General features: G+C 37.0%; 2 protein-coding genes across 7 annotated transcripts in view; one reads left to right on the forward strand and one right to left on the reverse strand.

Moving 5' to 3' along the window:
• Window positions 1–26,732, forward strand: part of cue (Low-density lipoprotein receptor repeat domain-containing protein cueball) — a 68,341-nt gene that overhangs the window by 31,248 nt on the left and 10,361 nt on the right. The window lies entirely within an intron of this gene.
• On the reverse strand, window positions 13,343–25,375 carry Dab (DAB adaptor protein). 6 transcript variants are annotated; one of them, XM_031919319.2, is made up of 8 exons: window positions 24,427–25,375; window positions 21,225–21,439; window positions 20,898–21,041; window positions 18,541–18,693; window positions 18,312–18,344; window positions 18,087–18,191; window positions 17,750–18,004; window positions 13,343–17,534 (listed from the first exon to the last, which is right to left on the reverse strand). In XM_031919319.2, the coding sequence occupies exons 1-8, from the start codon at window positions 24,461–24,463 to the stop codon at window positions 13,473–13,475; spliced, it is 5,004 nt and encodes a 1,667-aa protein (XP_031775179.2). In that variant the 5' UTR covers window positions 24,464–25,375; the 3' UTR covers window positions 13,343–13,472. The 6 variants fall into 6 exon arrangements, with proteins under 6 accessions (XP_031775179.2, XP_086760060.1, XP_086760085.1 ...); XM_086903934.1 differs by having other exon boundaries at window positions 18,087–18,344; window positions 24,427–25,046; XM_086903959.1 differs by lacking the exon at window positions 18,541–18,693 and having other exon boundaries at window positions 24,427–24,812.

Here is a 26,732-nt window from a genome sequence, read left to right on the forward strand (position 1 = left end):
ATGACGGCTCGCAGTGACGCACTCCACTTTATCGCCAACAATCATCTCTCTCTTACGGAATCTTCGTTAATCATCACGATTCCCTCTCATGCTCTCTTATCGATCACTCCCTCCTCCTCCTCGATCTATCCGCTATCGTTAATAATCTATCGTTGATTAAACTCACTTCTCTCCCCTCCGAAACAACCGTTCTCCGAACGAAGAAAGAAAAAGAAAAAAAGAAAAAGAAAAGGAAGATATCACTGTCCACACATGAAAAACGGAAACAGTCACGACGGAGCGAACGAACGAGAAACAACGCGTCGAATTATTTTATTTATTTCATCGAGAAGAACAACTAACAACTTCTCTTTCGACGCTCTCGAAAGAAAAAAGGGGGGAAAAGTTTCGATTTTCGGCACCAAGGAAACCAAGAGGTATGATATCCACGGGGGGGGAGGGCCGCGGTTGTCGCGGTTGCCGGCCGACGAGGGTTACTCTTGCGCGGTTACGAAAATGTGATCGAAAGCTCGTATTCGAAGCGCGATTCCCGATTGCGGCAGCAGCTCCGCCGCCGTGGAGGATCTCTCTCTCGTCTCTACGAGGCGAGATCGTGGGGCCGAATTGATTCACCAAGTGACTGCTTTCGTCCTAACATGGGCGGACCGATGGGCGGGCATTTCAACCCCTCGCGCGCGCCAAGGGGTAGCTGCGTCCCCTCTCCCCCTACTCCTCCACCCGGTGTTCCGGTGGCCGGATCCACCACCGCTCCGCGCGCTTCCTCAGGAGGGAGGAAGAGGAATATCGTTGTCGTCACCGCGAAAGCGGAGGAGAAAGGCCCGGAGGGGACGTCGGAGTTAGGAAAATAGCGGGATAGATAAAGGGACTTTGAGAGGAGCGGAGGGAGGGTGGAGGGGAGGGGAGGGGGAAGGGCGAAATTGTAACACTCGACTGGGGAGGAGGGGGGAGGCTGCTTTGCTTTGAGCGGCACGGCAAAAGGACCAGGCGTTACGTGCTAATAGAACCTGTGCAGACTGTCGGGGGATGGAGGAGGAGAGGGAGGGGGGAAGGGGGAGGAGGAGAAGGTGAGATCTGTTCGATACCCGGAACGGGGTATCTCTCGTGTCCACCTGTGCGCAATTTCCTGTGTCTTCGGCCTTTTGTTGCCTTTGCCGGGGATTATGGGGATTTTGGAATATTTTGCTAGGTAGGAGGGAGATGATAGGTAGGAGGGAGGAGGGAAAGAGCAAGTTTTTGGGAATAATCGTATTCTTCACGCTGTCTTCGAGAAGGTCGTAAGAAAAATTTCCTCAAATACCCTCGCCGGAAGAAAACTTTGGAAAACATTCGTTCCCAAGAAGAAAGAAGGATTTGGAAAAAAGGAGAGAAAGGAGGGAAGAAGGGATGAAAATTGACACCGCTTGTGTAGGCGTGCAGGTCGCGAGGTTTAGGTCCTTGGATTTGCAGCCTCGAAATGGAGAACGATCGGATCCCCGTAGTATCGCCAACAGAGCGAGCCGAGCTGCACGCATCACGAGTTAACTTCCCTCAGGCAGCTCAAATAGAATCTGTATTACGCCGCGGTGGTACATAGAGAGTGGGACGAGGACAGAAACTGCGGGAACGTATCGGATCGGAGGAAGATGGCATCGATAGTCGAGAGAGCGAGGGAGATAGACACGGGCCACGATAAAGGTGAGAAAGAGAGGGCCGTAGGGTGGCGGCAGAGAGGGTGAACGAAAGAGAGAGAGAGAGAGAGAGAGAGAGAGAGAGAGAGAGAGAGAGAATGAACGATGGATATCTGTCGCTGTTAGACGAAGAGGATCGACACGGGGTCGAAACGAGGGGGACAAAGACGGGTAGAGAATGGTACAGACGTATGCGTTATCTACCTGAGCGCACTATCGGTTCACAGAGCCGAGCAGAGAGCGAATATTGTGTTTACCCATACGCACGGCTTTGCGATGCAAATAATCTGGTATTATTGCACTTACTCCGCGTACCGGCGAGGTTCTTCCGTGACTGGCACAGCTTCCAACCCTTCTTTCCTTCCACGCCATCCCTTGGCCTCGAGTATTTATTTGCGCGATACACGCGCGTTATATACGTATCCACCGTATCGTATCGAGGACCGGTGTATCCTGTTATTGCTGCTTTTTCCTCGATTCTCGATTATTTACGGCGAAACGTTTTTCAGCATCGATGAAGGAAGTTGGATATTGTCCGCTTTGCTTTTCGAGGGGTGCCCCGTTCTTTTCGTGCCCCTTTTGTTTGGATAATCGACGACGATCTTTGAACGATTTTGAGAAAGTTGGAATATCGTCGAAATTAATTTTTTCAGGGGAAATCATTCGAGTAGAATTTTTATTATTATATCGTGAAGAAATGAAAATAGGAAACGTAAAGTAAATGGAAAAGGATATTGCGTTGTCAGACACGCCGTAGAATTAGGCTTTGGGTGTCTACAACACCCAAACAGAATTTTTTAAAAATAAAACTTTTTGTGGATTATATACATACTTGATTTTAAAATATAACTGGAACCAGCCATATCATTATCCAATAAATTAATATCTAAACAATTGCTCGAAGATAGTTACAATTCTGAAAATCAATTTTTATAGATCTTATTTTGACACGCATCATCAAGAAAACACGTATCTCGATTCAAATAAAAAAGTGGCATATTTTTATCATTTTCTTTTTCATTTAGTCACACGAAAATTCCTCTATACAAAATTTAATACATCATCCAGGATCACGATGGCGGATCAGAGACACCTTCTGTTTATCGTCGAGCACCTCCAAGATTCCCTCGACTGCTCGTTCGAGGAGAAAAGTATCGTTGCCACGAAAGAGGAAGGTTCTTCTTTCTTTTTTTTTTTTCTTCTTTTTTTTTTCGTGTCTTCCGCTGATTCAGCGATTACCACATTAATCTCAAGTTCCCGCCAGGTTAGGCTAGGTCGACGGACAGAGGAAGAGACGAGCGGCATACCCGGCCATAGAAAACCCTTAGGCGTTCGCCATTCACTTCGCGACGGATTGCGGATTCCACGAGTTCCACTATTCGATTCGATTGCTTCTTATCCATCGGCTCTCGCTCGCTCTCTCACGCCACGCGTATTTACCTCTACTGATTTCTTCCCTCTCGATCTCCTTTCTGGTAAATCTGTCGAGGGTGTCCCTCCGACTTATTGCAACCCCACTTTTTCTTCCTCCTGCAAAACTCTTAAATGATTTTGTTGGTTGATCGAATACCGATAGATGATTCTGACGAAGATTTGTCTTTTATTTCATTTCTTTTTTTTTCTTTAATTTTGTCAAAGTGAAAGATTCTCAGAGATAGATTTTATATATATATATTTTAAATACAAAAAGCTTAGAAAATTCTCTTAAAACTTTATAAACTTTCGACAAACAACCTATCCCGAACCACCGCAATAATCTCGTGTCTCGTCAACCTCAACTTCGAAGAACAAAGCTCCCACAGTTCTAGCTATCTTCCAAGATTCCATCAAAGTGTAAAACGTCGCGTGATCGATCTCAAGGAAAAGAACCACAAGTAGTCCAGCCGTGAGATTCGAAGGAACAGACGCCCGAGCGGCCAAGATATCCGAGCGAATCTAAAAAAGAAAGGGAAAAAAAGAAGGTAAAGGAAGAGAAACGGTATAAAAAAAAAAAAAAGGGCGGAGTCGGTAAAACGAGAGCGATGAAAGTGTTTATGGGCAAAGGAGAAGAAAAAGAGAGAGAGAGAGACAGAGAGGGAGAAAAGGGACTGGCCGCTTTGGATGACTCGTCGACTTTCGACGAAAAGCCGGCAAGATTATGCCGCCATCTTGGATGTTGGTAAATATCTCGTGGCAGAAGAGGCTGTCGAGTAAGGGATCCCGGAGAGAGTATGGGCGGAGAAGTAAAGCTGCCGCTCTACCACTACTACCAGAATTTCATCCTTGCCAAGGTAACGGTAGTTGCGCTGTAATCGTTGCAACTGGAAGACGAGATGGAGAGAGGGAAGACGTGGCAAGGAAGCGAGAAGAGAATCGGCGAAGAAGCGAAGGAAGAAGCGGGGAGGAGAGGAAAAAAATGTGGAAGGAGGCGACCACGGTTAGTGGTCGTGCGCGGGAAAAAGGAGAGAGAGAGAAAGAGAGAGGAAGGAAGGAAGGAAGAAGAAGAAGTAGAAGTAGAAATAGAAGAAGAAGAAGAAGAAGAAGAAGAAGAAGAAGAAGATGGTCGCTTCTTCTTTGTGTGCTGGTGGAGGGGAGGAGAAGGCAGAGTAAGTAAGGGTGGCGGGGGAAAAAAAAAAGATAAAGAAGTGCGAGAGGTCTTCGGCACAGAAGGCGAATATCCCCCGCTACAAAGAATACTGTCGGCTTTGCACCTTTTTCCAAGACACCGTTTTTCCCGCCAGTAACTCTCTGCCTTTTTTTTTTTCCTTTTTTCTTTCTTTCTTTCTTTTTTTTTTCTCTCCCCATCCCCTTACGCCTACCCCCTTACGTCGTTCCTTTTTACCACGTCGTGCTCACCACCTCGAGAACACCACTCCTACGAGCCTCTGATCCTCTCTCTGTTTCGCGACAAGCCTCCTTCGTTCTTACTTTCCTCCCTCTATCCATCCTTCTCTCCCTCTTTACACTCTCACCCCTCTTTTATAGTTTGCCTCTCCCTCCTCCTCCTCCCTCCCCAATTTGTCTCTTTTTTTGCTTCTTTCTTTCTTGCGTTTTCTTCTTTTTCTTCTTTTTCTCTCTTTCTTTTCCATTTCTTCTTCTTTTTCTTCACTGTTTCTCCCTCCCTCTTTGTACTCCTTTTTTCGGTCCGTTCATCCTCGCGTACGCGGTTAAAGAGAACAGCCATTTACTTACGCGATTCAGAGACGGCAAACTGAAGTTTCCTCCCACTCCCGTGAAAGAAGCACGGATTTTCTCTTTCTCTTCGGAGCAACCGTAATCCCGGAATATTCCACCGCGATAGGGGAGGAGTTTTACAGGAGATGGGAACGTGTTTCGTATACAATTTCCTTGGACGCTCGTTAGGAGAAGGTTCTCTTATAAAGAAAAAGGGAGACCTGTTTCTGGGGTAAGAACTTGTACGAGCGATTTCACCGGAGTGGAAGCATTTAAACGAACGTTTGATCGTGTAAACAGTCTTGCGGTGTAATGGCGCTACTCGTGGATTTGTTACGTGGATTGCGAGCTTTGTTTTTTTCTTTTCTTTTTTTTCTTCTTTTTTCCCTTTTTAAGATGGTTTTATAAAATGTTTAGAAAATGTTAGAACCGGTTTTTAATAATAGTTCCGAAGTAGAAGTAATGATAGATTTATAATACCGCGTACTTTGATTTCTTTTTTATCGAGAATTGGATAAAAGATTGGTTGAATTTATCGGTATATTTTTGTTATTGGAATTGGAGTTATGGGAGAGATTTTGGAATAAAAATGTTCTGACGTTAAAGAACTAATAATTAATGCGAGTAACGAGAAAGATGAAATTGTTTTTTTTTTTGTGTGTGTGTGTATTTGTATTTGTAAAGAAATCATTATCATTTTAGAAATTATTACATGGAAGATATTTTAGCTTTATATTACGTATGATCATTTTGCAATTATAATACTTTTAATGAAATTTGTCTTTTTATCGAAATGAAAATAATGATGATCGTGGAAAATAAATGATGGAAATAATAATAATAATAATAATCTGGTTGTAAATAAAATATTATTTTCATGATTTCTGAAACGATATAAAAAATGATATATTCAATTTTTGCAAGTTTAATAAAAATAATATGTCATACGTATCAAAGAATAATTAGAAATTCAGGTATTTTTAAAATGCAACTGTATTTTGTTTGAAATTTAACTTTGGATTCGAGAATAAATTAAATGAAAAGGAGAAAATAATAATGTAAAACAAGAGAGATGGAACAGAACGGTAATAATAATATAATAATAAGGTTGAACAACAAAATGTGAATTTCAGGAAAAGCAATATAGGGGTATAAAATGATCAGAAATATATTATTTCCTGGTACGTGCTTGAAAAGTATTAATATTATGAAACAAGTAATAAATGGATAGAAATGTGATTAACTTTTAGTCAAAATATCAGTTTCATTTATAAGATATGTTGCACATCTTTACCAAAGAATTTTTTAATAAAAAATTCGCATCTTTCGTATTTCTTTACGATTTATTAAAAAAAAAAAATTTCGAATATCATTCGATTTTCAATTTTACGAAAATCGCATCGACAATTAAATTACTTCAACCTCAAATTATTTTTATCGTTATCAACCTTTACATCAATACATTTAATACCATAAATATTCTTCGCAAAATAAATTATTCTTCCTATCAAAGCAAATCAAAAAAAAAAAACTATCTACTTCGTCTTTAAACCCTTTCACGATTCTCATACATAAAAATAATTATCCACAAATATTGATCCCACGTTAAATACACATCCTAAACAAATTTCAATCAACGATATCACCGATAAAAATATTATTCTCGCCATTATTCATCAATCTCTTTTTCTCTCGAAGAAATCATCGTAACATTCGTTGAACAAATAAAACTTTCTATCAAAAAAGCATTCCTCTTGGACTATCCTCCAACGGCGGGAGTTTTAAATTTCCAACCCGTCGAAGTGTAACGCGGCGCTACATTAATAACAATTTCATTTCGCTGGATCGAAAGCGAAGGGGGCCCAGAAAGTGATCGAAGATACTCGAGACTTCGGTCACGGGTGCAGAAGCGGTTGAAATTTGAAATTCAATCGGATGCAAATGGCAGGGACGAGGGAAGACACTTACGGCTAACCGGCGAACAAGATCGAGGATTCGTCGCTTGCCCGTGTTGTAAACACTCGTCCCTTTTTACCAGGCTTATGAAATATTGATAGGCCTCCATTTGGCGCGCGCGCGCGCCAAACGAGCCCTCGATGACGTTAACGATGTCGCCGGCTCGAGAGTAAAAACGACACGGAGGAATCGTGTAAGAATTTCAAAACAGATCGGCACCCAAGGGCTTATGATTTTCGCGAATCGTGGGGAATTATCGGCGATTATTATTCTTTTTTTTTTTGAAAACAATTGAATAATTATGTTCCCTTATTCACCTCTTTCTCTCTCCATTTTTGAATGTTTTTCAATTTATTTCAATACATGGCACGCTTGTACGAACAAATATATTATAAAGTTCGTATCTAATAATAAACTTATATGTGTATTTTAAACATAAGATATTCGAGAAAGGCGAAATATTTTAAAATATTTATAAAATTTATCGAAAGAGCGACTCTTGAAAAATAAATGGAGACTCTTCGAGATTACTATTTGACACGTAAGAAATAAATAAATTTCTCCCGTGCATCGATCAACATTGGGGAAAAGCAACGCGTTTCGCAACAAAGTTGCAAAGAGAATTACAAGGCGCGGTGTATTAGAAAAGAAAAAAAGAAAAAATTACTCACGCGTGTGTTGCGGATATCGAAGAGGGGAGAGCGGGAACGGGCCAACGATCCCAATTATAAACATTTCTCGTGGCTTTTCAGAGGTACATTCGTCGAAAGAGGGAACGTGTACAGCCGGTGCATTTCATAGTTCACGCACCCTCGGTACACTCTTCACGTTCTCCGACGTATACCGCCTCCATATCGCTCTTCGTCCAAAAGTACTTTCCGTTTTCGAGTGCGTCCGAGCACATGCGGGTTGATTTTCTTCCTTCTTCTTTTCCCCCTTTTTCTCGCCCTCGTTGCGCCTCGCCTTCGCCCCCCTCTGTTCCGCAACACGTTGATCAACGGGTCAACGGCTAGTATTCCCGTCAAAGGGGAATACTAGCTTTGTTTCCACGTTTCGTTTCCACATTTTTCTCCGCCACGTTTACCACCACTGCCTTCTGTTCGAGAAATAATAGGTTGAGAATTTTAAACGCGAAACGAGGTCGAACGAATCGAGTCGAGAAGATATATCGTTGGATCGATGATGAGATTGAAAGCTGTGGCGAATTGGGAATTTTGAAATTTTTATTTCTATACACAATTGGAAAATTGTAAATGAGGGAGGTGATTGGAAAACATTAAAAGTTGGAACGATGCAACTAAAATTATAGCGATTACGAAAAACTTATAAAATTGTACCAGAAATCAATTTGAAAATTAGTTGCTCGAAAAAAGTATATATAAATTTTGAGAATCGCGAATTACAAATTATCTATTATACAAAGTATTGATATATTCATAGGATATCTAAAATATAACAATTGATACGCAAAAACATTGATCAAAACTTATAAGCAATTTGAATTTCCAATACACTATCACTATATCACTTTATCTTAAATTTCGATTGTTTATATAAATAAATCTCAACCTCAATCTTTTTTCTCTGTTTCGGCCTTCAAACAGAATCAAACGTAAAATTACAAGAAAAAGTTATGAAAGAAAAAAAATTCATCAAATTGCATCATAGAAATAATATATCGAGCCTCCAAAATCAACTTCACTTCGGTGTACCACATCATTTCCAACGACAATGGCCATCCACATCGGCGGATGCCGGTCATTAAACCTCCGGTTGACACCGAGGTTGCTGCGTAATCGCAACCGCGAAGGAAAAGTGCCGTGTATTTCGCGAAGGTGGATGAAGAGGGAGACGCGAATAGAGAGAGAGAGAGAGAGGGAGGGAAAGGAGAGAAAAGTGACAGAGGGGGTGATAATTTGTTAGCATGCGCGCACCCCAAATGCGCGAAATCCCGTCGAAGTGCGGCTCGTGCGCATTGTTTCCTTGTTTGCCAGGTGTTTCGAGTGCTCCCGCCGAGTGGGGGCCACGCCATTGTTACGAGAAGTCGTGCAACCGCTCGACAAAGCCGACCATCTAATGCTCTTTTATTGTGCATTGTGCTCGGCCAAATCAAGGAACGGGGAACACCGAGGGATCTCCAACCGTTTCGATGCGATAGGGGTGGAGAGGAGGCGCCTACAACGCCGCCACCGATCGCAACAACCCTCCTCGAGTCGAGGTCCTCGCGATCGTGCGGGTTTTTACAGCGTTCGCGATTCGATGACGATGATGATGATGATGATGATGATGATGTCGGTTCATCCATTCTGTGAAGGAAGATTTATTTTTTCGCTTCGATTCGTTATTTTTTTCCCTCTAATTTTTAGTTTCATCGTTCTTTATGGGGAAGAAATTTTGATAAACGATTTTCTCCTTTTGGTTTTAATGATTTTGATTAAATGCATCTATTTATGGATATTCGTGGATCGTAAGATTTTTAGATAATAGTATTGTTTGTTTGTTTGTTTTTTGGTTGCATTATTTTAAATAATTGTCTGTTAAACTATGATAGAATTGAAATTGGAGAATACGAAAGAATTAGAATTATTATACTTACTCGATCGTGGAAGCGAAGATGAGACGGCGCAAACGAATCAAAGAATAAAATAAGGTTTCTTCCAAAAGAAATTTATTCTGTTCCAACATTTTTAAAGTGAAAATTTATTCGAACGGTTCCATTTTTTTTTCTTTTTTTTTTTCTTTTTTTGTTCAGTGTGTGGTACTGCGACTCGTGTTTATCGGGAGACTGACAATAATGCATGGAATAAAATCGTCATTGCGATCTGGTCTTAGTAAAAATGACAATTTTCCACGATAAATAGCGCACACATAAATCGCGAACGTATATTATAGCGATGCAGATTACTATATTCTAAACATTCTCGAATCAATTTCATTTCTTTTTTTCTTTTTTTTTTTTTTTTCATTTTTATCGTTAGTATTATTATTATTAATATTATTATTAATATTATTAATATTATTATTATTATTATTACACTATCTACTGTGTTTTGCTGATTGCTCCTTGTCCTTCGCCCCTCTCGCGGATTTCCTTTTCCATTTTTTTTTTTTTAAATCGCTCACAGAAACATACACGTCACATCCTCTATCCTCATAATCATATTCGATATTTCAAATAATAAATTCCATTCTTATCGTAAAAATAAAGCGTTTGGTACAGTTTTCCATTCTTCGTCGTAGTCTTTTTTTCTTTCTTTCTTTCTTTCCTTCTTTCATCACGTTATTCTGTATAATGTATTAGCTATACGTTTTTTTTTTTTTTTTTTTTTTTTTAATGTAAAACCGCAGGATTCCCTCTCATAGTGAATCGTTCGTGTCTTTTTCACGGTGTATATAAAGGTTTAAGTATTTGGTTAACTAATTTCCCTGAAATTGTGTCTTCAATGGTCGCGATTGCACAATTGTTAATTAATCGTTCGGCAAATCTCTGTTGAGTCTCGTGGATGTAGAAATTTGTTCACGGTTGAAACAATGTTGAAACAATATTGTTGATAATGTTGCGTGCAATTCGATAAAAGGTATATTTGCAGCTTTTCCACTTCACATGGGTAATTATAAACTTCGTGTTTTACAATGGTTCTTCGCACACCTTTTCAGTTTTTTTCTTTTCTTTTAATTTATCTTTCAACCCTTATATCAATACCCTATACAATCGCTATAACATATATATATATAGAACATGAAATTTTTTATTTTCACATTAAAATATTTTCGAATCCAGTTGGATTGTTATTTGATAACAATATTCATGTTCCAAATTTAGAATTTTATTATTATCAGAAAAATACTGCGATCAAAAATTGGATGATTTTTTTTTTTCTTCCTTTCTTTAAATTTCGAGTATTGACGTAAAGGTTAAACGAATGAACGTCGAATATTAATTTTTGTTGGATTAAGCCGCTTTAAAATTCGAAATTGAACATTGCGATAAATGTAATGTTACGCTTTAACACAATTATTGCCATCGATCCTTATTTATTTGTTTAACGAAACGACGAGAGTTGCAAGACGTTTGCAACGTAAAAAAATCTTTGGCTTTGGTTAATGTATATATCGATATGCATATCTAATTGTTCCATTTTTCCGTATCATTAGTAAGCGTTGCTAACAGTAAGTGAAAATTAAATCTTTTCTTATAATCTGTTAGTGAGGTATACAAACGATTAAACAAAAATTTGTAATTCCTTATTACATCAGTAATAATTCTGACTGTGATTGAGGAACTCGGTGAAAAAAATGGTACAATTATACTTGTTTCATAAATAATATAAATATAAAAATTATTATAAATACCTAAGTATTTAATTAAAAAATTGTTTATTACAAACTTTCAGTGTTTGATAATATAATATAGATCTCTCCATTAAATTTTCATGCAAGTTTTTTCCCATGTACCATTTATACCTCTGAATCTATCAATTTGTTTGCTGTAGGACAGATTTGATCAATAAATTAAATAAATAATAGATTTATTATTCAAGCGTTGAAAAAGACTGGATATAGACTATCAACATCTATCTACACACAATAAATATAAAATATAAAGAAAATATAAAAATCTATTGCTAAAGCAGTTGAATGAGGAAATAAAAAATTGCAACATTCTATTTAAAATAAACTATCTAGATTTGACGGAGTTTTTTTCACATCTTCGTCTTTTGTCTCTTTTACTCCTCTTTTCTTTTTCTTCGAATCTACCTCTTGTTCTTATCACGGTATCGATTCGACATACGAACGAAGATCGTTCCAGTCAAAAAACGTATAAAAGTCACATTTTGATTTCCCAACATTCCAAATAATCTAACTATCGAACGAGATCCTGTCAGGCATTCGTAATTGTGGCTCTTGCATCTAAAATTATTAGAAACTTTTCTTTCTTTCATGATTTCACAATTATTGATTGCAAAATAAAATTCAATCAAGATATTATCGTTGTTTAATTCTTTTATATCTAAAAAGAATTTTTAAATATATTTTCTTTTTTTCAAATTCAACTCGGCACGTTTAATTAATAAAAATATAATTTGCAAATAAACACAAAAATCCAATTTAAAAATTCTCTAACGATTTCAATCGCAACAACCATCCAATAATTTGGCCTGTGTTCTCTAATATTCTAACTCACTCGAACATGACTAGCATCGTGATCGTACGAAACGAATAAAACGAAAACACGAATGATTAATTCATTTCTAAAAAAAAGTGGAAATGTTTGAAAGATAATTTCAATAATTCTTTACATATAAAAATATATAAAAAAAATTTTCATTTACCCTCGTCATAAATTAAAAAAATTAATATTTTCGACATTTGGAAAATTCATTTTCCAAATATTTCATAGCTCCGCTCTAAAAGTTTTCTCAATCGTTCAAGTTTTTCTCAAAACTTAGATCAAGTGGATCATCTACGATCCAACAATACCAAGTGAAAGCTTTCTTTAAAACGTAGAACTTTAGCAAGGAAAAAAATATATTAAAATATCGTAAATTAGGGTTTTCAATTTTTCTCTAAATTTTCCAAAGCATTCCATCTCTTCTCAAACCTAAGTGATCGAGAATTGAAATTACGCGTCAAGATCACAATCGATGAAACAATTGGTCATACAAACTGCACACACATATACAGACCTCGGTCGACGAATTAATTTCACGCTAACGCCGATATAACATTATATACAAATTTATTAAAACAATGACTAGCAGTCGGTACATCGGTCGAGTACCCCATCGATATCTCACTATCAATACGTCGAATCCTCTTCATCGATATACATAATTACCATAAACGTCCCCTTGAATCGTTTTCAATCATTTAATTCACATCTCGACACAAGTATAGTTTTTCAATAACTTAACTATAACAGAGACAATAAGTATTGTAATTGTTCGAGGAAACATTTATCTTGATAATTTTTAATAATAAAGAATCGTAATGGATAACAATAAATTAATTGAAATAAATTGAAATAAATAAGTGGTGATATCTATTGATACAACTGCACCTTGAATCTTAGGCTTTGTAAGTTATCTGTGAATTCAAATTTTTACATTTATAATAAGATACATTCTCTGATAAATGACAAGATCAATTATGTAATTTTACTAAACTAAACTGGATTAATTATTTAATTAAAGAAATTAATTATTTAATCAGAAAATGCAACTTATATTTTAACATTATGTTTTCTTAGCAACTCTTATTCTAACAACTTTCAGAGGCAACCTCGATTTTGTTTGAAAGGATATTCACAACTTCAAAAAACAGCAAGCTCACATTGATCAACTTGAACAAAATTCTACCATTTACCAACGAATCAGTCTTTAGATGCTCCACAGTTCCACTATAAGTAGAACACTACGCTAAACCCTCTTAAAATCTCCTAACCCGACCTCGACCAGTCAATACCTATTGCCTCCACCACCAGTTTCAAGCGAACCAAAGAAAAACATGGATGATACAATTGTTCACTTCTATAGTTCGTGGGCTATAAATGGATGATAGGTTGGTACGTTTTTGGACAGAAAAAAGGAAACGCACCCCGTCGAATCACCCCGCCACCGACATCAGTCCCGAAAAATCGGAAACATCCCCTGAATATCGATCACCGTGCCCATCCAACACTCCCCGAACAACCCATCAATCGAAGAAATCGTCGTCGCCAAACGGATCGCTCTCCCTCACGAATATATTCACCGACTCCGACTTCCTGATGTGTTGGTCGTTTCTAGACTTGTTGTTGTTGTTATTGTTGTTGCTCCCCGCGGAATATTTCCCCTGACGAGTGTGGTTCTTCAATGGTAAGGTGGTGGCTCGATGATCGGACACGTTGTCCTCCATTTCTGCTTTGAAAGCGAACGCGTCGTCGTCGTATCTCAGGTGTCCATTGAAGAAGGAATCACGGCTGCCGTCCCCGGAAACGAAGTCGTCGGGAGGCGCTTCCTTGGCCTCGCAAGAAGGAACATCTTCAGGCGTCTGCTTCTGATCGGAGGGTAGCCTCTGCCGATCGGACGAATCGCTCATCGCTGTGGCTGTGAATGGCAGGTCGTCCTCGAAGTAGCTTGATCTCTTGCTGTATACTTCCTCCATCCCCCTCCTAGCTACTTTCGAATACCTCGTGGAGAAGGAAGGACTCTGCGGCGATGGTTTCTGATCGCTTCCCTCGGAACGGATCCTCGGTGGCTCGACCGGAGTCAGAGATTCCGTGGTCGAGGGATCTATGTGCTCCACGCTTTGGGCGAAATCATCCTCGAACGGGCTCTGGGTCTTGACGTGAGGTTGGCGAGGTTTGTGCCTGGCCACTCTCTTCCGGTGCAGACTCTCGCTCTTGGTATCCGGCTCCTCGGACCAGTAGGGCCTCTCCACCCAACTGTCGTACTCCTGATCGCTGCCCCAATAGCTCTGACGACTCCTGGAACGTTGAGAGGATCGTATGTAAGGGTCGGAGTCGTTGTCGTTGCACTCGGATCTGGAGGTGCCGAATTTGCTTCGAGATTCGCCGTAAATCATGTCGATGTTTCGCCCCTCGTTCGCGCTGTTCGGTCTCTTGGGCCAATGTCTCTTTCTGCCAGACTGGTTGTACCTTGGTGAATCGTCTCCAGGTCGATCCGAGCCGTAGTCTTCGTTCCAGGCTGATGGATAATCGTGTGGTCGCTCTCTAGCTTCTCTGTAGTAATAGTAATCCCTGCTAGGATAGTCGGAATCGGGTGGGCCTGCTGTCCTTCTGTTCCAGAATCTGGCATCCTCTTCTGGCCACCTTCTTCTCTCGTATTTCCTCCTGGACCACCTGTCGTCGTCGTCGTACCCCATGCTTTCTTGACTGCCAAACCTGTCTTCCTTCCACAGCATCATCTTCCTCTTTCTCTCGTCGTCGTAGAACGGCCCGTGCTCGTGCGGCCAGTTCCAACGTTGAGGCTTGGATCTGCACTTCCAGTGAGCCTCGTAATGCTCATCTTCGTCCTTATATTGCATCTTCCTGTGAGGATAATGTTTGGACTCTTTCTCCCATTGACTCTCGTCGTGCCAGGGAGAGGAATCCCGAGGTCTGTGTCCGGTGTTTTTAATCCAAGCCGCGTCACGAGACTTCCTATCCTCCATCATCCTGTCTCGGAACCCTCTGTCACGTTTGGATCCCGTTTCTTCGTAGAAACCTCTGTCTCCAAAAGGACCGTCGAATCTGGGATAGTGACTACACCTGAATCTGGGATCTCGTATCCTCCCGTTGCTCTCCTCGCTTTCTTCTTCGTCTTTCCACTCGTTGTCGCTGTCACCAGATTGCTGGTACACGCTACCTTTGAAAGAAGACTCTCTGTGGAACTCTTTGCCGTCGGGGGACCAGGGCGAAGTACCACTGATCGAAGGAGGACACTCCGAAGGTGGTCTGTCCGATACGAAGAGACTTGTATCGAACTTGGTCCAGTTGCTATCGTCTTTGCTTTCATCTCTCTCTGGTTTCAACTCCGTGAACGGACAGAAGATATCTTCGGGAATCAGTGACTTGGTCTTCGTTGGCTGACCACTGGTACTCAACATTTTGATCTCCTCGAAGATGTCCATGCTCATTCCTGTGTCTTCCTCTTTCTTGGACTGTTTCTTAGGGCTGGAAGGGGGAGGCGTGTCGGAAAATAGATTTAACAGCTCTACCTCGGCCGAAGGCTTGGACTGAGCCGGTAATTGGACCACAGGAGACATTCTGGTGGAGGTTGCTGTATCTTCTTCAGTTGGTTTGACAGGAGGCTCTGGTTCACCAATAATCTCGCGTAAAGCGGCATATTTGTCGCTGGATATCGATGCGGAGGGCTTCACTTCAACTTTGTCTATTGCTAATGAACCATTCGTTTCTTCCGTAGTTTTTTCTGTAACTGGCTTATCAGAATCCTCATTGGAGTCACTAGGTTTCTCAGACTCGGTTTCCTCCATTTTCTCTTCAATTTCCACTATAGGTTTAGTTTTATCAGATTCCTCTTCTTCTGGTTTCGACAACAAGTCTGTGGATGCTTCAGATTCTATCATTGATTCTGCTTTACTCTCTGATTCAGCTGATTGAGTCTTTTCAAACACCATATTCGAAGATTCTGTTTTTTCCTCAGACTTTGCACTTGGTTCTTCCTTAGTCAGATCCTCATTGCTAGGTGGAAGTTTCACTGTTAGATTCACTAAAGTGGCCAATGTATCTGATCTACTCTCCTCACTAGTCTCATGCTGCTGGCTAATTATCTCGAACTCTTCCTTCTTCATTGAAGACGCTTCCTCTTCGGTAGACTCTTTCGTCGTAGTTTCTTCATTCTTCTCCATCTGTTCTAGCTCAAACAATTCCCTAAAAACAGCGTATTTATCATAGGTAGTATCTTGTTTGGTTTCCTGTTCAAAGTTCTTGGTGAAAGGTTCGTTGAATGGTCTCGAATGCACCGCGCCAGACATTGATTGCGGTTGGACAACAGTCGCTGGTTCTTGTTTCATAGAAACTGGCTCCTCCGTGTCACTGGATGCAGCTTCCTTGGCTGACAAGGTAGCCAAACATTCGGTCAATTGTTGAAGAGTCAAACTAGTTAACTCTTTAACGGTCATACCTAAACTGTTAGCCAATTCATCTAAATTAGCAGACGTTAATTGGCTCAACGTGATATCCAACGAGGGTTTCGTCTTTTTGGGTCCAGTAGTCGCACTGGTCGATGTAAAAAACGTGGACAAATTCGTGGTAGGTACCATAGAGCTGAACGAGTCTTCGAACGTCGACGTGGTCATCGCGCTTATCAAATCAGACTTGTTTGACATTTGTACAGGCGGACTGAAATTGTCATCGGATTGGAGGCTCTTCGCCTCCTTCAACGGGCTTTTGCTCCTATCTTTGGTCACCTCGGACTCCCTTTCAGGGAAATCGTAATGGAAATAAGTCTCTGTGTGCGGTGGTCTTGGAGGAGGTTTTATCATACCCCTAACTCCTTGCTTCTTCGGCGGCAGAGGTGGTGGATTGATCAGAATATTGGCGATACCTCGAGGAGGTGGTTCAGGTACGAGTTCCAATTCAGCGGACGAACTTGATAGTCTAGAATTGGCATCTGAGGAACAGGATTTTAACGGAGAAGCTGGTGATTCATTGGTTGCCGAAAAGTCAACAGGGAATGTCTTGTCCATGGATTGCGTTTTGTTACCGGATATGTCTACGTCAAATTCCTTTTTACGGGTCGATTTTATGGGACTAGGAAGCTTTACCAGGCCGTGTATAGACTCTGTAGAGTCTTTTTCCATTCTTGTAAGTAGAGAGACACCTGAAGAGGTCGGGATGGTTGAGGATGGTTTCGGGGTGTCTTCAGGAGGCAGAGACACGGAAAGAGGTTGATGATGAGCCGGTCTAGACGTGATATCTGTTCTTCTGCACGAGTCAGTGCGCGCGAAAACTGATTGGATCGCCTCGTTCTCGTCGAAGCGATCGAAATTCGCGAAATTGCTGTCCTCGAATTGATTTTCTTTGGCGGCCACATCGTTTCGTGGTTTCACTGACTCTAGTGGTTCTGAGAGAACGTTAAAGTTCGTTGGGAACGTATCTGCCGAGTTAGTGGACACTAAATCTTTTAGCACCTTCTTGGGAGGATTCTTCAAGTGTTGAAAAAAGTCCTTCTTGTCCACATAGGGTTTGATTAAACCGGTTCCTAATGGATCCAGCTCCGTGAAAACATCTATCTGTGGACTCTTGGCTTGAGTCTGTAACATATCAAATAATATTTAATTAGAAATAAATATATAATTTGAATAATTATTTGATATTGTTAAAATTATAAAACTAAGAAAACTATAAGGATCTTTGTTAAAGTAATAAGAGATAGGAACCTTAAGAGGATAACGATTTATGAGTTATATTAAAATTTTTATATGTTTTTTTTTAAATTATTAAAAAATTAATGTTTATTCATATCTACCTCTTCCACATCTTTTTTAACCGGTGTATTATTCTTGGTCGAGTTTGTGAGTTCGCTGTCACTGAATAGATTCTCGGTTTCTTTGTCGAACCACTGAATAGTACTTTGAAGTGGAGGAGTTTTACTAGTCAATGTGGTCGCTGGACTCGACGTGATTGACGATTGGGCGCCTGGAATCGTTTGCTGTCGCTCTAGGTGGCCTCTTTTGGAAGATGAGGGTGGTGGTGGTAGAATTGGTCTCACAGTATCTTCCAGCTATGGATTATATTATTGTTTGAACAAAATAATTTATATTAATAGAAACTATCAGGTAGTAAAATTAATTTTGATTAATTACTTTCATATTCGCAAAAGAATCGCCAAATGGATCGGTTTCAAAGAGATCATCAGTGGAAGGTGGTGGATTTTCAGGGGTAATTTTGTCCATGTGATGGATACCTTGCTGCAGAGAGTTCAATTCGAATTGTAAATCTAATAAATCCCTTATTACGGGATTATCCCTTATTGGGGACTCGTTTCGTTTGTCAGCTGACTTGTCTACCTCCGAATTAGTATTCCTTACCCGATGAAGAGAAGATTCTGATCCTGCTGCACCCTGTTACATAACAACATCAAAATTATTATACACGAAGTATCGAATATTTAGTAAAAGAAGAAGAAAAAAATAAGACTTTTTCTTTCTTAAATCATATGATGTGATGTTATTAGAATATTAAATATACAAGCAAATAAATTAATTAATAAACATATTGTAAAAATAAAAGGAGTGATGGAAAACAATTAGCAATTACTTTAGTATCAGGGGTAGGTTCGACAAAGATGCCAGTGGTATGAAATTTAATAACGTTTATAGCGTTCTGTTCTAAATGCTGCTTCGTTAACTCGATCTCCTTCTTTTTTAACTCGAACACCACTTGAAACAAGTCTCGCATCGCGATTACCACCTGCAAAATATTGCAAGATGAAGAAAAATCTCTTCCACGGTGTCAATGTTGATTATTTCATTGAATAATCACAGTACAAAATACTTGAAATTAAAATGAAATTATATTTAAAAACCTAACTATTAAATAAAAATAAAGAAAAAAGGAGGGGGGTGGGGGCAGAGATGTAAAAATTATTTCAAGGATTCTTATTTAGATGTTATAAAAATATATTAAACGTAAATTTGTATTAATTGAAAAATACCTTTTGCTTGAAACAAGTTTCGAAATAATGCAGCCTGAGAGTTACGTCCTGTTCTACTAATATACTAAACGCGTCCGACTATACACGATCCGCAGTCACTTATGGCCTATTCCCCCTCTATTACACATTTCCCTCTCTCTTACAGTTCAGTCACGTGGTCAGCTACATCCACTTACTCCTTTCGATAAGTTTACATTTTAACATACCATTTTCGGTGATTATATTAATTTCAATTTACATATAAATATTAAAAGACTAAAACTACAAAATGCAATCTTGCATACCTTCCATTTTGATCATAATAATCGTACATTTCTATTAAAAGAAAGGTAATGCAATTGTCTATTTATTTCATTTTAATTGCATTGCTAATAAAAAAATATTAATTATAACTTCTAATAATAATACTCCAATAATATATTATTACATATGATAAGTATAAACGTGAAATGAATGTCATGGATTGATGAGAAACACACAGCAAATAGATTCATTTTAAATTTTCCTAAAATTCTAAATATACTATTAAATTAACTTTTCTAAAAATCCGTATCATTCAAACAAAACTAAAGGTAAAATGATAACTTCTCCCTCTATTCTCACATATATAACAGTTCAACAAAACCCCAGGTATCGAATATAAAAATGGGTTAAAATTAATCCTCCAGTATTTTATTTTATTATTGATAAAAACCAATAAAATAAAAATAGTCGCCACAAGAAAAAAAAATAGGAAGAACGGAAGGGAGAAGCATCGAACAATCGCAATCTCTTTGTGCACGAAGGGAAATCGCGTATAATCGAACAACAATCTCCCGCGGTGTATCGTTGGGGTGGTAGGCCGAATCGTATAATGCAATTATTTACATACCCCTCCTGAATTACCGGAGAGTCTAGCTAGAGGTCGATATTGCTTCTCATGTATTGGACAAATATCATTTTAGGATCCCCTTTGCCACGACGTAAGCGAATCGTTCACGATAAACGACACCGACGGTCTTGGAATCGCGTTTAAGGATCGTAACACACGCTTACGAATGGTTCTCCTATCGAATCAACACGGGCAAACTTGTTCCTTTTGTTATTACTCAAAGGCAATATCCGAACCAGTGACGATATAACTGCCGTCCTTGCATTTTCCTTTATCGATTCGAGAGCGAATCGTTACTTTACGTCGTTACTTTATTGCGCTAATTATTATCGATTTTTACTTCTTTTTTTCTTTTCGAATTCTAAGGAATTTGTGTCGGGTGGAATATTTCATCTGTTAAGGAAAGATGATTTGTTATTGTGATTTCTTTAAACTAATTGAATTATTTAAATAAATGAAATTGATTTTGATTTTTATTTAGACATGAATGAATTTAATTAATCGCTATAAAGATATTTTAATTCTGATCATTTATCTACATCTTATGGATTGATAAATTCAGCGTAAGAATAAATTATGTGATATTTCTAGAAGATAAAAGAGCAGATGAGAATAAATTAGTTAGGGAATGTAGCTGTAAAATATGTTTCTAATACTATGGAAATTTTTATTGATTAATCAAATGTTTAAAAATAAATATATTTTTCTTTTTTTTAGTTTTTAATTAACACTGGTTTCAAGTGCACTCACGTGTCTAAAAAAATTAATTTTCTTCAAATATTATTTTACTTGCTTACCATTGTGTATTATTATATTTAATTAATACACCTCTACGCTATAATAATTATCACTTCTCAGATGTCAAATTAAAATAAAAAGCTGCAATCAATCACAGTCAGTTTCTCTCATCAGCAAACAAAATTCTGGTCAGAAAAGAATAATAAAATTAACTTACAATCAGTACAATACAGGAAAATAAGTGTTACTGAATATTCGTGTTAATCTTATTAAAATTGTCTTAATAGATCTTAATTGTTTGCAATTAATAGATCATAATTAGCAGTGAACTCGATACTGTGTAAATCTTACTTGGCTTGCTGCTTTATCTGTCTTGATGCCGAAGAAACGATGACCAGTGTCCGGTGATCCAAAAATGTATCCAAAAGCCCTCGAATCGCTCATGTCCTGCGCGATAAACGATATCTTGTGTACAGGATGGTGATACAAACAGTCCTGGAACAAATAAATATCAATTACATAAAAAGTAACGCAAAAATAATAATAATAAAATATTTTTTAATTCAAGTCACTTTACAAATATTTCCATTATTTTCTAAATAGTTGTATATACATTGAAAGGATTCCTTTCAAAAATTAAATATTCGTTTCAATTGTTATATTTTCTCAAGTCATTACCCCAGACTTTTCGTCCCGCAAGCGTAATCCATCGATGCTGACCTGGACGGCGATTCGTTGTTTGTGTTCGCCAGCAGCTCGAATCGCCATCTTCAGATCCGCCAAAGCTGCTTGGCACATCCGGTCCCCGCGTGCTTCCGATACTTCCAATATGCCAATCAATTTCGCTTTGAACGACACACCCTCCCCTAGAAATCGGGTTGGTTCGTTCTTGACTGCAAAATAAATAATTATACAATTCCTTAAAAGAGAGATATTAATTTAAAAAATGTCAATTAATCCAAATTTCGATAAAAAATAAATTGAAAATATTTTTACCCGCTCAACAAGTGTCAAATTAAAAATACTTTTGCAACTATAAAGAGTAATAATTTGATCCTAGACTCAACCAAAGATTCGCATTAATTTAAATTTTTATAGGACGAGAAATTACATAGAAGGAGAACTTCTAAATATATATCTATATTATTAGAATGTTTAAGTTTAAAAAGAAAATGTTTGAAAAAAATTTCATAGAATATTTATTACAAATTATAGAATAGAAATATAGAAAAATTTCACAAAATATTTATAAAATTATTAAATCATTAATGCAAATATATATATATATATCCATATAATAAAAATCTTCTATTTTTAAAAAGAGTATACACATTTCACGTATAAGTAGTGCTTCTTCCACCCTGTAAGTAGTGTTACTCAACGTATCGATCCTATTCAATCTCAACCCCGCACACTCGACAATTATTAAATAACATTTCGCTCCTCGATACCTTCGATTTAAAGCGAGAGAAACCTAAGATTAAATCGTATGAAAAAAAAAAAAAAAAGGGAACGTAGTAACAGGAAAGAGAAATAAATTGCTTATCCGAAGGACACTCGAAAAGAATTCTCGTTTTACGCTTTCGCCGGGGCGAATTGATCGTGTGGCCGATCGATATTAAGTTCAAGAGGTTTGAAACCATCGTCGGCGGATCGCTTCGGACCCCTGCTATCTCGAATTCGATGATTCGATAGGATCGCATCGCACGAGACCGCATGCAGGGATATTAAAACGGGCGCAGACCGCGACAGATTTCGCATTACTTTGTTAGTCGCATGGTTCGTCGTCTATCTCGTGGAAAATTGATCTCGTTAGGGATCCTATAATACACTTGCTTACCAATTTGGGAACAAAACGGTGATTAATCGGAATTTCAAAGGAAAATCGTGTCGAAATTGAATTAATTTTTATTGATTTGGATTATTGAATTTTCAAAAATTAATATTTTATATTATTATTATTAAAAACAAATAACTAACTTTGTCTAATTAATCAATAAATAATCTAAAAAAAAAATTACCTTTATATTTACCCATTCTTACGTATAACGTTATATTATTATAATACGTTTATGTATTACGTATTATGTTTTTTTTACAATTTTAACAACATCTATTATTAAGCTTGCACGTTCATCATATGCATTAAAATCATACACTCTCAAATTCTCTCTCTCTCAATCATCAAATCAACCACCCCCATACATACACTCCCCTCGCGAGTCTTAATCTCTGCCACTCGTAACTTCTCGATTTGCCTTTCTACAGACAATTTATCGAAATCTCCCTATCCCTGAAACATGAATGCAGAGCTTCTTTAACGCACACTTTGGACGGCCCCTCGCGACTTTAATGGCCACTAGGCACACCAGCGCATTTGTTTGAACGTACTCGTGCGACTCGAGTGGAGAACGCCAACTGTCGATACTCGAGGTTCTATCTGGATAACCAATTCATGCCCTTCCTATACCCCCTTAGCCACGATCACTTTTGTACGACCTTTTCATTCTTTTACTCCTTACACGCGTTAAACTAAGATTATCACAAATACATCTCCCTTCTTTGGATAGATTTTTATATAAAACCAAATTTTTATGAATATAACTAAAAGAATGAATCTTAAATAGAAATTTATTTTATTCCTCAAATATCATGCATAATGTTATACTTTGGATATTTTGTCTTTTTATCTGCTATATCCATTTTATAGGTTTTTGCATATTCAAATTTCGCATAAATGCATAAATATATGCAATCTAATGATTACTATCTTCTATATCTATAATAAATTTAAAAAAAAAACAGGCAAATAATAGTTATTTTTTTCTTTTAAATAAAATGGAATCTGATTTATTATAGAGATATTTTATGCATTCTCCTTTTCAAAGCATGCATCAGATTATCCATTGTTAAGTTCAACAAAATAAAATAGACTTTAAGGAACGTAATTTATAAAACTGCATCTATTATGTTTCAGTTTTTGCTTCTATGTACAGAATATAAAAAAAAATCTAAATAAAACATTATTAACTCAAAGATATAATGAAAAGGTAATTATAAAAGTTACATTTTAAGAGGGACTTTTTCTTTTAATCTAATTTCGTCATTTCAATGGATATATATATGTATATTCATTTTTTTTATTTCTATTCTGAAATTTTTATTGCAATATAAAGTTCTTTAATATATATTATTTATATTATTAAGTTTGTTTTTTTTAAGGCAACAATTTTTAAATATGATCAATTTATGACTAAAAACTATATCTAAGAATAAGTCAATTGTTGACACATAAAATTAAGTGTAATAAGTAGTATAATCCTTAAAATGAGCATTACAAAATAGATAGTGCTACCATCTAATGGCGATACTGTGTACAAATAAGTAAATCAACAATCTGTGTTACCACAGTCGGTAAGTTAACCCTACAATAAAAGCTCGCGCGAAAATCATAAAATTGACGATGTCATCTCCAACAATAAAACTGACATCCTTTCAATTATGTTCAAACCATATGCCTACGCAAGTATTCAACGTATCGTACATTATTCATGGTCAAATTAATCTGCACAGCTCGAATCGAACAATCGTCGTCTTTCTCCCTCTTAGAGAACAGGGAAGCCATATTCCAAAGCTCCCTTTGACCGATCTACAGGGTGATATCACTTAATTTTAGAAAATATTAAAGATGCCACGAAACAAGCTGAAACTATCGCTTAGAAGATCACATTATTTGTTGATTCGTATCACAATGTATACACCAGATACACAGAGGATGACGTTGATTTTAATGGTATTCACGAAACTTGTATAAATTCGTTACGGGGGTAAACTTTTATTTCTCTTTTCTTTTATTTTTCGCTTTTCTCTTTTTACTCACACTTGCACGGACTGTTTTTCTTCCGTAAGGTCTGCATCGATAGTCCCGTGTAGGCGACGAGAAAGTATCGGATATAGGAGAGGAGAATGCTACCGATCTTCTCTCTCGGCGCACCCTGGGCCACCGTACTTTCGTGGATAGAATTCTCAACACAGACACATGTCGTTCACACGTCTTTTTCTCCTTTTGTTTTTATGATTTCTCTTCTATCGCTTTTTTCTGTTATTCTTGCACACGTTTACTCCTTCTCTCTCTCCCTCTTTCTCTCTCTATTTCTCTATCTATCTATCTATCTTTCTCTCTCTTTCTCTCTTTCTCTCTCTGCTCCCTCACTCCCACTCCCAATTCCTTTTTCCCCCGCAGCCTATCTCCGTGCCTCTTTAACTATCCTGGCTGGCCGTTACTCTTCCGTTACTCCCTCTGTCTCCCTCAATTCGTGTATTTCCACGGGAGTATGAGATTGGCGCGTTTCACGTACGGTCGGTACTTCTTGTTCCACAACACGATCGCATTTTGTCACAAACAGCCAAAAAAACAGCAAGATCGTATGAACACTTTGTTTGAAAATCGGTTTCTCGCGGTACACACGCGTCACGTAAAAATACGGACGAAGTAACAGCTGCCTCTGCCGGCACAGGTCACCCATGTTAGCCTCTCTTATTGATCAATAATATACCATCTAGTACGTGGCGTCGTCGCTTCGGGGCCATAGAGAACATTTCCCGCTTCGTGCGCACTTTTCCACTGATTTTAGATTTTCTTGTTTCCTTTTTTACTGTTTGCATTACGAATAGAGCTCTACGTTCTAAAAGCTGTTCTTATTTATAACAAGTTAATAAATCGCATAATTTCAATATGTTTCTTTTTATTGCTGATATCGACCGAGATGAACCCGACAAAATACTTTTATTTTTCGTCACAGTTTTCAGCGGGATGGCGCAATTGCAACAAATAATACTGTGGCATTAGTGTTACTTCATTTATAGTTGTTTCTCATACTAAAATAAAATTTATGATGTTATTACGTAGTCATATTACATTATATAATTGAATAAATGCTGATTATTATTATATTTATATTTTTCTGTTTTTTACAAATATCGTGTTTTGTTAATGTAAATAACAAGTTGGCACTATACAATGAGGTTATGTAATTAAAATTATGAAGTTGTGTATGTATATTTGATATTAAGATTTTATTAAAAATAAAATTATTAGTAAAAAGTTATTAAAAAACAAAGAGGTTATTAAATACAAAAATTTAAAAATTAATTTCACGTATTGATACATAAATAAAATCTATATATTATGTATTATATTTATATCATTTTATAATGATATTATTTTGAAATTTTCAATTTATTTCTCTTTTATTGTGATATAATTAAAAAGAAAAATCGAGATAGCATATTGATAATATCATAACCAAAAATTAAAAACAAAGATATATAGATATGAATAAGTTAATTATAGATATAGATATATCACAAATTAAAATAAATATTTATTAATAATAAATTAAAATAAACTTATCGTTAAATTACAAGCTCGTTTATGCTTATATTCATGTTTATATTTAATAATTTTCTCTTTAATTTGTTATATTTTTAAAACATAGAAGGAATAAAAAATATACAAAAAATATTTGTAATATGGAAATGTATAAAAATAGTATATATAATATAAATATATATGTAAAGTATAAATATATAAAGAAACAAATTTATAAAAAATATATATATAAGCACAGACCAAATATAAATTAGATCTAATAATAAATAGGATTTTTTTGTCCCATATTCTAAAATATCGATACACAAAATCAGAGTTTTTGCTATATTTCTTATGATTTAATATAGTGAATGTACGATTTATATTAAATGCAATTACTGAAATTGATAAAAAAAACAAATAAAATTATAAGTATAAACATAAATACAGAATAGATGTGACTCTTATGGCATAAAAGAAGACATCAAAATATAAGTGATAGAGCCATCTCTTTGAAAAGTATTCAAATTAATCCCTTATTATTATCGACAGCAAAATAAATTTTGTCAATGGTCTTTGATTAGTTGCACCATCTTTCTAGTAAACGTTGAAACTATTCATATATAATTATCGACACTATAATAAATTTTTTAAATAAAATTCACAAATTTTGTTTTTGAACTATACTAAGTTATATAATAAATTGAAATTTTTTTCAAATATGTATATATATATATATATATGTATTTGTATTCATATGTCATAATAAATTAAGAAAATTAATATACTAATATTAACAGAAATTTTTAATAAAA

Source organism: Apis florea, unplaced genomic scaffold (genome assembly GCF_048593485.1).
Source record: "Apis florea isolate Af1SG1 unplaced genomic scaffold, ASM4859348v1 contig_1615_pilon, whole genome shotgun sequence".
NCBI classification, from domain to species: Eukaryota; Metazoa; Arthropoda; class Insecta; order Hymenoptera; family Apidae; genus Apis; species Apis florea.